The sequence below is a fragment of the Loxodonta africana genome, chromosome 10 (assembly GCF_030014295.1).
Source record: "Loxodonta africana isolate mLoxAfr1 chromosome 10, mLoxAfr1.hap2, whole genome shotgun sequence".
Taxonomy (NCBI): Eukaryota; Metazoa; Chordata; class Mammalia; order Proboscidea; family Elephantidae; genus Loxodonta; species Loxodonta africana.
In genome coordinates this window covers 75,000,488-75,015,319 of record NC_087351.1, presented here as the reverse complement: position 1 = coordinate 75,015,319, position 14,832 = coordinate 75,000,488, and the positions used below count along the sequence as shown (strand labels likewise).

Sequence of the window (14,832 nt, the reverse complement as noted above, 5' to 3'; positions counted from 1 at the left end):
TTGAAACTGAAGAAAATTAGAACAAGCCCATGAGAGCCAAAGTGCAACTGTGAGTATATCCCATCTGAATTTAGAGACCATCTCAAGAATAGATTTGACACATTGAACACTAATGACTGAAGAACAGACGAGTTGTGGAATGACATCAAGGACATCATACATGAAGAAAGCAAGAGGTCAGTAAAAAGACAGGAGAGAATGAAAAGACCTAAATGGGTGTCAGAAGAGATTCTGAAACTTGTTCTTGAACACAGACTAGCTAAAGCAAAAGGAAAGAATGATGAAATAAAAGAGCCGAATAGAAGATTTCAAAGGGTGGCTTGAGGAGACACAGTAAAGTACTATGATGACATGCGCAAAGAGCTGGAGATAGAAAACCAAAAGGGAAGAACACCTTCAGAATTTCTCAAGCTAAAAGAACTGAAGAAAAAACTCAAGCTTCGAGTTGCAATACTGAAAGATTCTATGGGGAAAATAGTAAACGATCCAGGAAGCACCAAAAGAAGATGGAAAGAATATACAGAGTCATTATACCAAAAAGAATTAGTTGATGTTCAGCCATTTCAGGAGGTAACATATGATCAGGAACCAACGGTACTGAAGGAAGAAGTCCAAGCTGCTCTGAAGGCACTGGCAAAAAACAAGGCTTCAGGAATTGATGGAATCTCAATTGAGATGTTTCAACAAACAGATGCAGCGCTGGAGGTGCTCACTAATGTATGCCAAGAAATTAGGAAGACAGCTACCTTGCTAACCCACTAGAAGAAATCCATATTTATGCTTACTCCCAAGAAAGGTGATCCAACCGAATGTGGAAATTATCAAACATTATTAATATCACATGCAAGCAAAATTTTGCTGAAGATCGTTCAAAAGCGGCTGCAGCAGTATGTCAACAGGGAATTGCCAGAAATTCAAGCCAGATTTAGAAGAGGATGTGGAACCTGATGTCAGATGAATCCTGGCTGAAAGCAGAGAATACCAGAAAGATTTTTACCTGTGTTTTATTGATTATGCTAAGGCATTCGACTGACTGGATCATATGAAATTATAGATAACATTGTGGAGAATGGGAATTCTGGAACACTTAATTGTGCTCATGAGGAATCTGTACATGGATCAAGAGGCAGTCATTCGAACAGAACAAGGGGATACTGCATGGTTTAAAGTCACAAAAGGTGTGCATCAGAGCATCCTTTCCCCATACCTATTTAATCTGTATGCTGAGCAAATAATCTGAGACTCTGGACTATATGAAGAAGAACGGGGCATCAGGATTGGAGGAAGACTCATTAACAACCTGCATTATGAACATGACATGACATTGCTTGCTGAAAGTGAAGAGGACTTGAAGCACTTACTGGTGAAGATCAAAGACCACAGCCTTCAGTATGGATTACACCTTAATACAAAGAAAACCCAAATCCTCACAACTGGGCCAATAAGCAACATCATGATAAATGGAGAAAAGATTGATGTTGTCAAGGATTTCATTTTACTTGGATCCGCAACCAATACCCATAGAAGCAGCTGTCAAGAAATCAAAAGATGCATTGAATTGGGCAAATCAGCTACAAGAGATCTATTTAAAATGTTCAAAAGCAAAGTTGTCACCTTGAGGACTAAGGTGTGCCTAACCCAAGCCAGGTGTTTTGAATCACGTCATATGCATGCAAAAGCTGGACAGAGAATAAGGAAGACTGAAGAAGAATGGACACCTTTGAATTGTGGTAATGGCGAAGAATATTGAATATACCATGGATTGCCAAAAGAATGAACAAATCTGTCTTGGAAGAAGTACAGCCAGAATGCTCCTTAGAAGCAAAGACGACGAGACTGCGTCTCACATACTTTGGACGTGCTGTCAGGAGGGATAAGTCCCTGGAGAGGGACGTCATGCTTGGTAAAGTAGAGGGTCAGCAAAAAACAGGAAGTCCCTCAAGGAGATGAATTGAAACAGTGGCTGCAGCAATGTGCTCAAGCATAGCAACAATTGTGAGGATGGTGCAGGAATAGGCAGTGTTTGGTTCTGTTGTGCATAGGGTCACTATGAGTCGAAACTGACTGGACAGCACCAAACAACAACAACAAAGGAGTGAAACTGGGGTTGGGGGTCCTTCTTCTAACATCCTTAAGAAGTATTCCAGCAATAATTCAGCAGTTGTACAGCGTGTTATAATTTGCAACTTCCATGTGCATTATCTGTTTAATCTTCCTCATCTTTTGAGGTATGATTAGCATCGTTTTGCTGGGAGGAGACTAAGGCTTAGAGAAGTTATGTGACTTATTTATGAATTATACAGTTTGTGAGTGATCCACCAAGTTCAGTAGTCCTTGATTACGTCATGACTGCCCAATATTATACCAGAATCGGGTCACTTTTGTGAATCCAATTTTATTTGCCTTCAAATAAAATAACAGTGCAGTTGTAGAAGTTATTTACGGAAGGGAGCTTGGTGTTCTGTCTAGGATAACAATATGAAGTTCTATAATATTTATATTGCCATTATATATTCCTTGAGAATATTCAATAAGAGGCACAAACTCTGTAAAATTATTATATTTACAGTTTCCAAACCTGATGATTACTGTTTTTAAAACTTGGCTCCCCTCAAATTCCATTAACTACTCAAAGATTGCATTGACCATCAGCCATCCTGAGTCAGTCTTCAGGAAACCGTGGTAAAGACTTTTGACATTCACATGTAACAAAGCCAAGCAAATAAACAAATTTGCCATACCCATAGAGAGCATGGGGCGATCGATTTAATCAGTGGTTTGGACAACTTGGGATAGAAATATTTCATAGGTAGTTAACCTCCCGAATGCTTGCCTTGTAAGGTACATTTCAGACATTCTTTGTAGTCCATGGATTTGAAATATATTTTATTATTTAACTGCTGCATTTCACCACTTCAGATATATATTCTGTCACTGGAAATATGTGGTATAATAAACTTAAAAGTATGAGTAGGGCATTGTAAGAAATGAAAGACTACTTTTTGAAAGTATTCAGATTGTAATAATCTGGTATTTGTTTTTAAAAATGCCTTATTTTCCTCAGACAGATGATTTTAGCATGGGGAAGGCTAAGCTAACTGGAAATATAGCCTTTTCATAGTTTATTTGAGAAATTACCTGATAGTTTTCATCTTTTCCGTAGAATTTTAGCTGCGTCAGATTTGTATTTCTTTCAATAATATTTTATTGTGTTTTTGGTGAAAGTTTACAGAGCAGCTTAGGTTCCTATTCAACAATTTCTGCACAAAGTATTCAGTGACATTGGTTACATTCTTCACAACGCGTGAACATTCTCATTTCCGTCCTGACTGTCCTGTTTCCATTAATCTAGTTTTCCTTTATTCTTACCTTCTCGTCTTCATTCTAAAATAATTGTTGACCATTTGGCCTCATATAGATAATTTCTTAAAGGAGCACAGTACTCAAGGGTAATATTCTTCATTTTGTGAGACAATCTATTGTTTAGCTAAAGGTGACCTCAGTTTCGATTAAAGGTTTAAAGAGCATCTCAGGGCAATAGTCTCGGGGAGTCCTCTACTTTCAACTGATCCACTAAATGTGGTTTTTTTTTTTTTTTTTTGAGAGTTGGAGGTTTTGTTCCACATTTTTCTTCCATCTATGGTGGCCCTGATCAGAATGGTAGTCAGGCACCATCTAGTTCTTCCAGTCTCAGGGTAGACAAGGCCATGGTTTGTGGAGATTATTAGTCCTGTAAACCACCATATTTTTACACAAGTAACATGCATGTTGTATGATTTTTTTTTTTTTTTACCAGCCACGACCTTCTCCCCTCAGGTATTTTTGTAAGTTCCCTATGCTAATTTTTTACAGGAACGTGTAAAAAAAATTAGTGTAGCTTGCTTAGGAAAATACCTTGCTGAGGGATGGTTCATTTGACAAAAACAAATTCTATGTATATTATATATCTATAACAGGTGTGTTATTAGCATAAAAATATGATAGTTTCTTCTTTGAGTCTTTGGTTTGCTTTTTTTCTCTTTTGCTCCAGATGAGTAGAGACCAATAGTTGTATCTTAGATACCCTCTTGCCAGCTTTTAATACCCTAGACAGTACTCACCAAACTAGGATGTAGAACATAAACTTTGTGAACTATGTTATGCCAATTGATTGAATTGTCCCAGGAGAATATGGTCCTAAGCCTTCAAACTCAGAAAATCAATTCTACAAGGTGTTTGTTTATACAAAAGAAGTATCTGTAACTGTGCCCCCATGTGCTTTAGTATATATATGAATATATGTGCATTTACATACATGTATATGTATCCCTTACAGTATACATACATATGTAGTCACATACACATGCATATATACACGTCTGCCTTGTTGTTCTTGTTAGGTGCTGTTGAGTTGGTTCCAACTCATAGCAACCCTATGTACAACAGAACAAAATACTACCTGGTTCTGTGCCATTCTCATGATTGCTGTTATGCTTGAGCCCATTGTTGCAGCCACTATGCCAGTCCATTTCATTGAGGGTCTTCCTCTTTTTTGCTGACCCTGTACTTTACCAAGCATGATGTCCTTCTCCAGGGACTGATCCCTCCTGATAACATGTTCAATATGTAAGATGAAGTCTTGCCATCCTCGCTTCTAAGGTGCGTTCTGGCTGTACTTCTTCCAAGACAGATTTGTTCTTTCTTTTGGCAGTCCACGGCATATTCAATATTCTTCACCAACACTGTAGTTCAAAGGTGTCACTTCTTCTTTGGTCTTTCTTATACATTGTCCAGCTTTTGCATACATAGGAGGTGATTGAAAACACCGTGGCTTGGGTCAGGAACACTTTAGTCCTCAAGGTGATATCTTTGCCTTTTAACACTTTACAGAGGTCTTTTGCAGCGGATTTGCCCAGTGCAATGTGTCTTTTGATTTCTGGACTGTTGCTTCTATGGGAGTTGATTGTGGATCCAAGTAAAATGAAATCCTTGACAACTTCAATCTTTTCTCCATTTTTATGATGTTGCTTATTGACCCAGTTGTGAGGATTTTTGTTTTCTTTATCTTGAGGTGTAATCCATACTGAAGGCTGTGGTCTTTGATCTTCACCAGTAAGTGCTTCCAGTCCTCTTCACTTTCAGCAAGCAAGTTTGTGTCATCTGCATATCGTGGGTTGTTAATGAGTCTTCCTCCAATCCTGATGCCCCCTTCTTCTTCATATAGTCTAGCTTCTCAGATATTTGCTCAACATACATATTGAATAAGTATGGTGAAAGCATACAACCCTGATGCACACCTTTCCTGATTTTAAGCCATGCAATATCCCCTTGTTCTCTTTGAACGACTGCCTCTTAATCTGTGTACAGGTTCCTCATGAGCACAATTAATTGTTGTAGAATTCCCATTATGTTACCCATAATTTTGTATGATCCACAGAGTCGAATGCCTTTGCATAGTCAATAAAACACAGGTAAACATTGTTCTGGTATTCTCTGCTTTCAGCCAAGATCCATCTGACATTGGCAATGATATTCCTGGTTCCGTGTCCTTTTCTGAATTCTGGGAGTTCCCTGTCGATGTATTGCTGCAACTACTTTTGAATGATCTTCATCAAAATTTTACTTGCATGTGATATTAATGGTATTGTTTGATAATTTCTGCATTCTGTTGGATCACCTTTCTTTGGAATAGGCAGAAGTAATGCATGTCTTCCAGTTGATTGGCCAGGTATCTATCTGTCTTCCAAATTTATTGGCATAGATGAGTGAGCACTTTTAGCCCTGCACTGGTTTGTTGAAATACCTCAACTGGTCTTCCGTCAATTCCTGGAGCCTTGTTTTTCACTAATCTCTTCAGTGCAGCCTGGACTTCTACCTTCAGTACCATTGGTTCTTGATTATATGCTACCGCCTGAAATGATTACTGTCAACCAATTCTTTTTTGTACAGTGACTCTGTATTCCTTGTATCTCCTTTTGATGCTTCCTGTATCCTTCGGTATTTTGCCTATAGAATTCTTCACTTTTGCAATTTGAGGCTTGAATTTCTTCTTCAGTTCTTTCAGCGTGAGAAATGCCAAATGTGTTCTTCCCTTTTGGTTTTCTAACTCTAGATATTTATGCACATCATTATAATACTTTACATTGTCTTCTTGAGCCACCCTTTGAAATCTTTTGTTCAGCTATTTTACTTCATCATTTCTTCTGTTTGCTTTAGCTACCTGATGTTCAAAAGCAAGTTTCAGAGTCTCTTCTGATATCCATTCTGGTCTTTTCTTTCTTTCCTGTCTTTTTAATGATTTTTTGCTGTCTTCATGTATGGTGTCATTCCATAACTTATCTGGTCTTCGGTCATTAGTGTTCAATGCATCAAATCTGTACTTGAAATGGCCTCTAAATTTAGGTGGAATATACTCAAGGTTGTACTTGTCTCTTATGCACTTGTTCTAATTTTCTTCAGCTTCAACTTGAACTCGCATATGAGCAATTGAAGATCTGTTCTGCAGTCAGTCCCTGGCCTTGTTCTGACTGATGATATTGAGCTTTTCCATTATCTCTTTCCACAGATGTAGTCAATTTGATTCATGTCTATTCCATTGGGCGAGGTCCACGTATACGGTTGCTGTTTATGTTGTTGAAATAAGGTATTTGCGATGAAGAAGGCATTGGTCTTGCCAAATTCTATTATATGATCTCTGGCACCGTTTCCATCACCAAGGCTGTATTTTCCAACCACTGATCCTTCTTTGTTTCCAACTTTTGAATTCCAATTTCCAGTAATTCCAGTAATTATCAATGCATTTTATTGCATGTTCCATCAATTTCAGACTGCAGAAGTTGGTATAAATCTTCAATTTCTTCATCTTTGGCCTTAGTTGATGCATAAATTTGAACAATAGTCATATTAACTGGTCTCCCTTGTAGGTGTATGGATATTATCCCACCACTGACAGTGTTGTGCTTTATAATAGACCTTGAAATGTTTTTTTGAAGATGAATGCAACACCATTCCTCTTTAATTTTTCACTCCTAGCATAGTAGACCATGTGATTGTTATATTCAGAATGACCAATACCAGTCCATTTCAGCTCACTAATGCCTAGGATGTCTATGTTTGTGCATTCCATTTCATTTTTGATGATTTTCAATTTTCCTAGATTCATACTTTGTATGTTCCATATTCCTATTATTAACAGATGTTTGTAACTGCCTTTTCTCGGTTTGGGTCATACTGCATCAGCAAATGAAGGTCTCGAAAACCTGACTCCACTCATGTCATTAAGGTCTACTCTACTTTGAGGAGGCAGCTCTTCCTCAGTCATCTTTGGAGTGCCTTCAAACCTGAGGGACTCCTCTTCCAGCACTATATCAGACAATTTTCCACTGCTATTCATAAGGTTTTCACTGCCTAATTTTTTTTCAGAAGTAGACTGCCAGGTTCTTCTTTCTAGTGTGTCTTCATCTGGAGGCTCAGCTGAAACCTGCCTACCATCTGTAACCCTGCCAATATTTGAATATTGATGGCACAGCTTCCAGCATAACAGCAACACACAAGGCCTCACAGTACGACAAACTGACAGATTCATGTGGCACATGTATGCCTACATACATACAAATATATTTGCACATATATTTTTTGGTGGTTGTTGCAAAATTTTATGTGCTATAAGAGTTATTACCAAAAGATTCTTTGTGTGTGTGTGTCTTAGTGACATCATTTATCTTGGTCAAGCTGTGCACACTTCACCCTTGTTCAGTGTTATCTTTCCTATCAACAAATACGACAAGTGTCTACTATCTAGACAGTGAAACCATCTCTCCCCCACCACCCATCTTTGGTAACCACTAATAAACATTTGTTTATGTATATTTACCTATTCATGTCATTTCATAAAAGTGAAAACATACAATGTTTGTTCTTTTGTGATTGACTTGTTTCACTCAACATAATAGCCTCTGGGTTCATCCACATTGTAAGATGTTTCAGGAACTTGTTTTCTTTATTGTTGAGTAGTATTCCGGAGCCCTGGTGGCACAGTGGTTAAGAGCCCCACTGCTTACCAAAATCCACCAGGAGACCCTATGAGGCAGTTGTACTGTGTCCTTGTAGCATTGCTCTGAGTTGGAATTGACTTGATGGCACTGGGTTTGGGTTTGGAGTCGTATTCCATTGTATGCATGTACCACATTTTACTTATCCAGTCATCCGTTGATGGACACTTCAGTTGTTTCCATCCTTTTGCTAATGTGAATAGTGCTGTGATGAACATAGTTATACATATATCTGTTCTTGTCACTTCTATTAGATCCCTAGAGTATATACCTAGGAATGGAATTGCTGGGTCACGTTTTTCACCTGTGACACCATCTCTGGGATATCTTCATCCTCTTCATCACAATCATTTTTCTTATTTATGTTGATAAGCTCACCTTCACTAAGTCCCTTTGGCTGCATATTTAGAGTCTTCCAAATGGCAATAATGCCAACATTTCCATAGTCATCTCTTTCTTATATAACTTCATTTATGTTTGATTTGAATTTCACTTCCAGCATTGTCATTTTTAATTTCTTTGCTGCACTTTCATCTTTGTTGGCTAGTTCTTGCTTTCAGTGATCAGTTTTCATAAAATATCACATGAGTTTGTCACTGTGAGATATGGAAGCAACACAGCTGCCTGCTTTGCTGTCTGTGTATGAACGGAATAACAGATATGCAATGATCAATCACCAACAGACTTGAAAAAAGTGGCGTTACTGGTCAGGATCATGATGAGCATGTTATTGGCTAATGATTTGTGAATAGAAGATTAACCATGAAATTTATATTCTGTGGAATTACTCACAGTTAATATACTGTGGAACTGAAATTTGGACTATGTTGTTGGGAAAGTGGTGTTATTTAAATGAACCACGCTAACTGAAATCCATGCATGTCACAACTGCGTAAAGGGAAGATTGCCTGTCCTTGTGTGTGTATATGTGTATGTATGTATGAAGTAACTATTAATGCAAGTTTTTTGCAAACAGTTCAACAATCATGTGGTACCATGATTAAAATGTGGTTTAAATATTTCAGTTCATTTTGTGGGGACAATATTAATTTTTCTAACCAGATTTGAATACTAAATAAAACAAAGACTACTATGTAATTTTATGTAGCATTTAAAAAGCAACACAAAACTGAAATGGATTGTTTTGGTTTTTTTTCTTCCAGTTTTATGTATGGGGAATTGACTGACAAGAAGACCATTGAGAAAGTCAGGCAGACTTTTGACAATTATGAGTCAAACTGCTTTGAAGTTCTTCTATACAAGAAAAACAGTAGGTATCTAAATTACTAGTAAGATGTGCCAGCTCTTTGTTAATATTATGGTTTAATAAGTGGTAGTTGAACTATAATATAGAGAGAATATGAAACTCTTATTGTTTCTTCTCTTGGCAGAGGTGGGGGATGCTAGCGAAATTAGATAACAAAATTAATAAATAATTCCATCTATAAAAAGCAATCTTTTGAGGAATGGAAGAAAAATATGGTATATTTTAAATGTAACTATCTTTTTGTGTCAGACAGCAAAATATTTTGTAAGTAATACTTATAATAATGTTTCCATTATATGACATCAACTAAAATCATAGAGAAATATTTTTTTCCTACTTGTGATTACAGGAAAAGGTGTTTGCTGTCAGTGGGTATGTGTGGTCATGTTTCTACACGGTAGTAGGTAACATGTGAACATATGGTATCTACTTGAGAGGAATCTTTACCAGTATTGCCTTTTGCTAGATCTCAGACTGTCTCGTGTGGAAGGCTAGTGGAAGTAGTCATTACTTTCAGAATGGGCCGTTACGTCTGGTAACTTTTTATTTATTGCTATGAGCTGTTCTTCAGGATGGGGTTTATGAGTGCATTATATACTCAAATAAGATCTCATGATGTAGACTCTCCATCAAGGTTTGGGGGGTAGGGAAACAAACGACGAAGCTAGTACAGTCATCAGCTAAGTCCACCTTCCTAATTCACTTTCTTCAGTCATCTACTCTTGTCTCTCTTTTCTGCTTCCCCAAATTTTCCTTTCTTTCTTTATTTAAATCAACAGTCGCTTCATAAGATGGATCAATTTATTTGGTATTAATAGTAAATGATACCAGAGCTCACTATTGACTTCAGTGGAAATCGATGGGTACTAAACTCTCCCCAGTTTGCATTCTGACTTCAACAAGAAACATTTACTCCATGATCAATGGCTGCTGGATCTTGTGGAGCAAAATAGCTTCTCCATTTCACTGCAAACATTTGTTTTCTACGGAATGTTAGGAATTGATACTAGGTTTCTCTTTTTACGAATAACCTATCGAAGGGCTAACAGTAACCACAGGCATTGCTCTGGAGTAGTGCACTTGGTAATGAGAACATTTGTCTTTAGTGGTTTTACCTAGGAATGTCTTATTATCTTTCATTTTAGAATCAAGGCCAAAGTGGCATCTCTGTCTGAATTCAGAGCCAAATGTTGGGTTGGCGTGTCACCCAGAAGGCAATTTATTCTAAGTGATCAGCTCTGCCCTCTGCAAGAGAAAAGGCAGGATGTAGGCTCTCTGGGTCTTTTCCATCAGGTCCAAATACACACTGAATACTCATAGTAGACCTATATGCCAAAACCTTTTCATTTTCAGATAAATTTGTTATTCCTTAAAGGATTAGGTATGAACCCCAGACTTAGCAAGCAATTTAAGGATATTCCATATTACCGAATATTACTGAGGCCATTCACCCTGACATTTAGACAGAATAAACAAATCTTTGCCTGATTTTAAAACATCAAACTAAGTCCTTAGTGTCTGAATTTCTTGGAAATACCTTAGAGAAATTTCAGTTTTGTTTATTTCTTTAAACCATGTTAGCAGTAACCTGAATTTTACATTTCCAAAAATCTCCTTGCAGGGTACACATGGGTGGTCAGGTACTTTGCTTAATTTAGTGGCTTGAAATAATTATATTACCTTTGTTTAGGCCTCTCTGGTATTTTCAGGCCCTGGTGACACAGTGGTTAAGTGCTAGGTGGCTAACCTAGTCAATAGGAAATACACCCCATAGCACTATAGATTGAAACTCATATCTCCTTTCTATGTAATATCTACTTTATTTTTTTGCTTTAATGTGAAGCATAGGTATTGTCCATGTACTATAATGGAATTTTATGTTTAAATAAACAAGGAAAACAAACAAACAAACAAAGCCATTGCTATCCAGTCAATTCCGACTCATAGCGACCCTATAGGACAGAGTAGAACTGCCCCATAGAGTTTCCAAGGAGTGTCTGATGGATTCACACTGCTGACCTTTTGGTTAGCAGCTGAGCTCTTAACCACTGTGTCACCAGGGCTCGATTTAAAAATTAGTTCCTTAAAAATTTTGTAAATATTTAGGTGAAAAACTTTTGAACATTAACCGAACCTCCAAAAGTGTATTTTTGTGAATTTTCCCCCCCTGGGAAATTTTATGTATGTATTTTTTTATACACTTAATTTTTTAGAGCAGTTTTAGGTTTACAGAAAAATTATACAGAAAGTTCCCATATAGTTCTCCTCTCTGCACAGATTCTCATATTATTAAATCTTAAATTGGTGTGGTATGTTTGTTATAAGGGTGAACCAATATTGATACAATATTATTAACTAAAGTCCACAGTTTACATTAGGGTTCACTCTTTATGTTGTATAGTTATCGGTTTTGACAAATGCATAATGTCATGTGTGCATCATTACAGTATCATGCTGAATATTGTCACTGCCCTTAAAATGTCCTGTGCTCCACTTATTCATCCCTTCTTCCCTCCCACTAAACCCCTGGCGACCACTGTTATCTTTACTATTTCTATAATTTTGCCTTTTCTAAATGTCATTAAGTTGAAATCCTACAGTATATAAAAAAAAAAAAAAAATTTTTTTTTTTTTTTTTAGCTTTTACATAATATAAAATCCTACAGTATATAGCTTTTACATACTCTGTCCTATAGGGTCGCTGGTTTTTTTTTTTTTTTCTTTCACTCAGCAATATGCATTTAATTTTCCTCCATGTCTTTCTTAACTTGAGAGCTTATTTCTTTTTACCGCTGAATAATGCTCCATTGTATGGATGTATCACAGTTTATCTGTTCACCTATTGAGGGGCACCTTGGTTGTATCTAAGTTTTGGCAATTATGAATAAAGTTGCTATAAATACGTATGGTCAGGCTTTTATGTGGACATAACTTTTCTCATTTGGGTAAATACCCAGGGGAGATATTGTTGGATCAGGTGGTAAACCTATGTTTAGCTTTGCAAGCAACTGCCAGACTGTCTTCCAAAGTGGTTGTACCATTTTGCGTTCATACCAGTAATGAACTAAAGTTTCTTCTGTTCCACATCTTTGTCAGCATTTGGTGGTGTCAATGTTTTGAATTTTAGCCATTCTAGTAGCTCCCTAGTGGTATCTCATTGTTGTTTTAATTTGCAGTTTCCACATAACATAAAATGTTGAGCATCTTTTTATATGCCATTTGGTTATTTTTTTGGTGAGATGCAGATCTTTTGTAACTGGGTTGTTTTCTTACTGTTGAACTTGAACAGTTCTCTACCAGATAAGTGTTTGGTAAATATTTTCTTCCAGTCTGTGATTTGTCTTTTTGCAGAGAAGTTTTTAATTTAATAAAGTCCAACATCAGTTTTTTTCTTTCATGAGTTATGCTTTTGGTGTTGTACCTAAAAAGGCAGTGCTAAGTTCAAGGCTACCTAGATTTTCTCCTATGTTTTCTTCTAGAAGTTGTATAGCTTTGCATCTTACATTTAGGTCTGTGATCCATTTTGAGTAAATTTTTATGAAAGATGTAAGTTCTATGTCTAGATTCAGTTTTTTGCATGTGTTATGTCCAATTGTCCAGTCCCATTTGTTGAAAAGACTATCCTTTCTCCATTGAATTGCCTTTGCTCCTTTGTCAAAGGTCAGTTGACTGTATTTGTGTGGGCACAGTGGTTAAGCGCTCAGCTGCTAGCAAAAAAGATTGGCAGCTTGAATCCTCCAGCCACTCCTTGGAAACCCTGTGGGGGCACTTCTACTCTGTCCTGTAGGGTCGCTATGAGTCGGAATTGACTTGACAGCAACGGGTTTCATTTTGATTTGGTTTATTTCTTTGCTTCCTATTCTGTTCTCGGTCTTTTGCCTTTCCCTATAAACTTTAGGGTCAGGTTGCAATATCCACATAATAATTTGCTGGGATTTTGATTGGGATTATGTTGACGCTGTAGATTGGGTTGTAACTTTTTTTTATGTTACAAAGAAGAAATCATGCCTGTAGAATACAGCCTGGAAATGCCTGAATGCCAAGTCCTCCCAACACTTCCATTAAGTAATTAGGTTAAACACCATTTTACAAATGGGGAAATTGAAGTTCTTATTTCACATGTGCCATGATTGGCATTTCAGTTTGCAGTCTCTATTCTTTAGGTCCAGTGCTCTGACTAGCAGGGGCCTGTTTCTACTGTAGGGAAAGAAATTGTAGCTCTGGGTGATGATTTAAAGTGGCTCATTCTGTCTACACACAGGAAGATCTGTGACTGAGGGAACCACTCGAAGTAATCAATGTCATGGCGCTGCTCTAAGTTTCCAGCAACAGGCCTCTCTGCCTAACCCTCTCAGACTCACTGCCCCCCAAACCTCAAATCCAGAATGGAAAGGATTTTTTTTTTTAAAACCAACCATCTGGTAAATATTCAGCTTACTAGTGGAAGTCTGACCCTGTGCCCCAGCTTGGGAAAAAATCTACCATGGTATCTGAAAGCAATTTTGAAGACAGTGCTCTGGCTGTATGCCAGAATTTTAAAACTTGCTGTTTTCATAGAGAGTCACGAAGTCTAACATCATCTCTTTCTGTGCAGGTTTCTAAAAGACCTTGGAAAACTACTTATTTTTAATGCCCTTTTCTCTTTGTTTGTGACCCTTCTGCCTTCATTGACAAGCTCACTGTGTTGGAACAGCCGTAGGTCATGTATCTGCTAGCGGCTGCATCTGTTGATGTGTAAAATTGTGCCCATCACTCACAGTTCCTGGACACACTGTTTAAAATAAGAAAAAGAAAACCAAGAACAAACCTCTTTGGGAGATGGTACAATTGTTTTCACAGTACCTGTCTCATCCTGCACTCATTATGCAAAGGGCCATATCCTTGGGGTTGCAAAGGACCTGGGTGTCAGAGCTGGATATTCTCACAGAAAATTCTTCTCTCTAATGCTCTGACCTCTTGAGTCCAGCGGTCAAGTATAAATGGCAAATTCTCCTTTGTGGTAGCATTAAACCAGACCAAACCCACTGCCGTCGAGTCAATTCTGACTCGTAACGACTCTGTAACATTAGGTGATTTTTTTTTTTCTTGGTCACAGGTAGGAAGGTGCTGCTTCTTTGGTTTTTAAGAAGCCAGTAAAAGTCTGTTCACTCTCACCTAGAGACTGTTTAATAGCTGCACATTTCACTCCCCAAATCCCAAACCTAGCAAAAACATTTATGTTTTTCAGGTAGAATATTTGAAGGGGCTTCATTGCAGTGTGGCTTGGAGAAAATATGATATTTTACAATGTGGAACTCAAAGTCAGCTTTCTTACATTTCTTTTACAGCCAATAATTCCTCAAAAAAAAAAAAAAAAAATCTGCTTACAACTTCCTTGCTGCCATCTTCATCTAATTCTGAGAAAGGGAGCTTATTTGACATGTCAGTTTCTGACTATCCAAATCTTAAGCCTTGAATTCTTTGAAACCCTGTGTCCTCTGGTGTCTGCAGGAGCCATTATTTGAAGGACGAGATGACAGAGTCCAGCCTCATGCT

At 37.5% G+C, this 14,832-nt stretch overlaps 1 protein-coding gene across 1 annotated transcript in view; it reads left to right on the top strand.

The window, feature by feature from the left end:
- Window positions 1-14,832, top strand: part of KCNH5 (potassium voltage-gated channel subfamily H member 5) — a 336,327-nt gene that overhangs the window by 23,394 nt on the left and 298,101 nt on the right. The window contains exon 3 of the mRNA XM_003408696.4: window positions 9,194-9,300. Within this exon, the coding sequence (XP_003408744.1) occupies window positions 9,194-9,300 (107 nt within the window). The remainder of the gene's footprint in view (window positions 1-9,193; window positions 9,301-14,832) is intronic.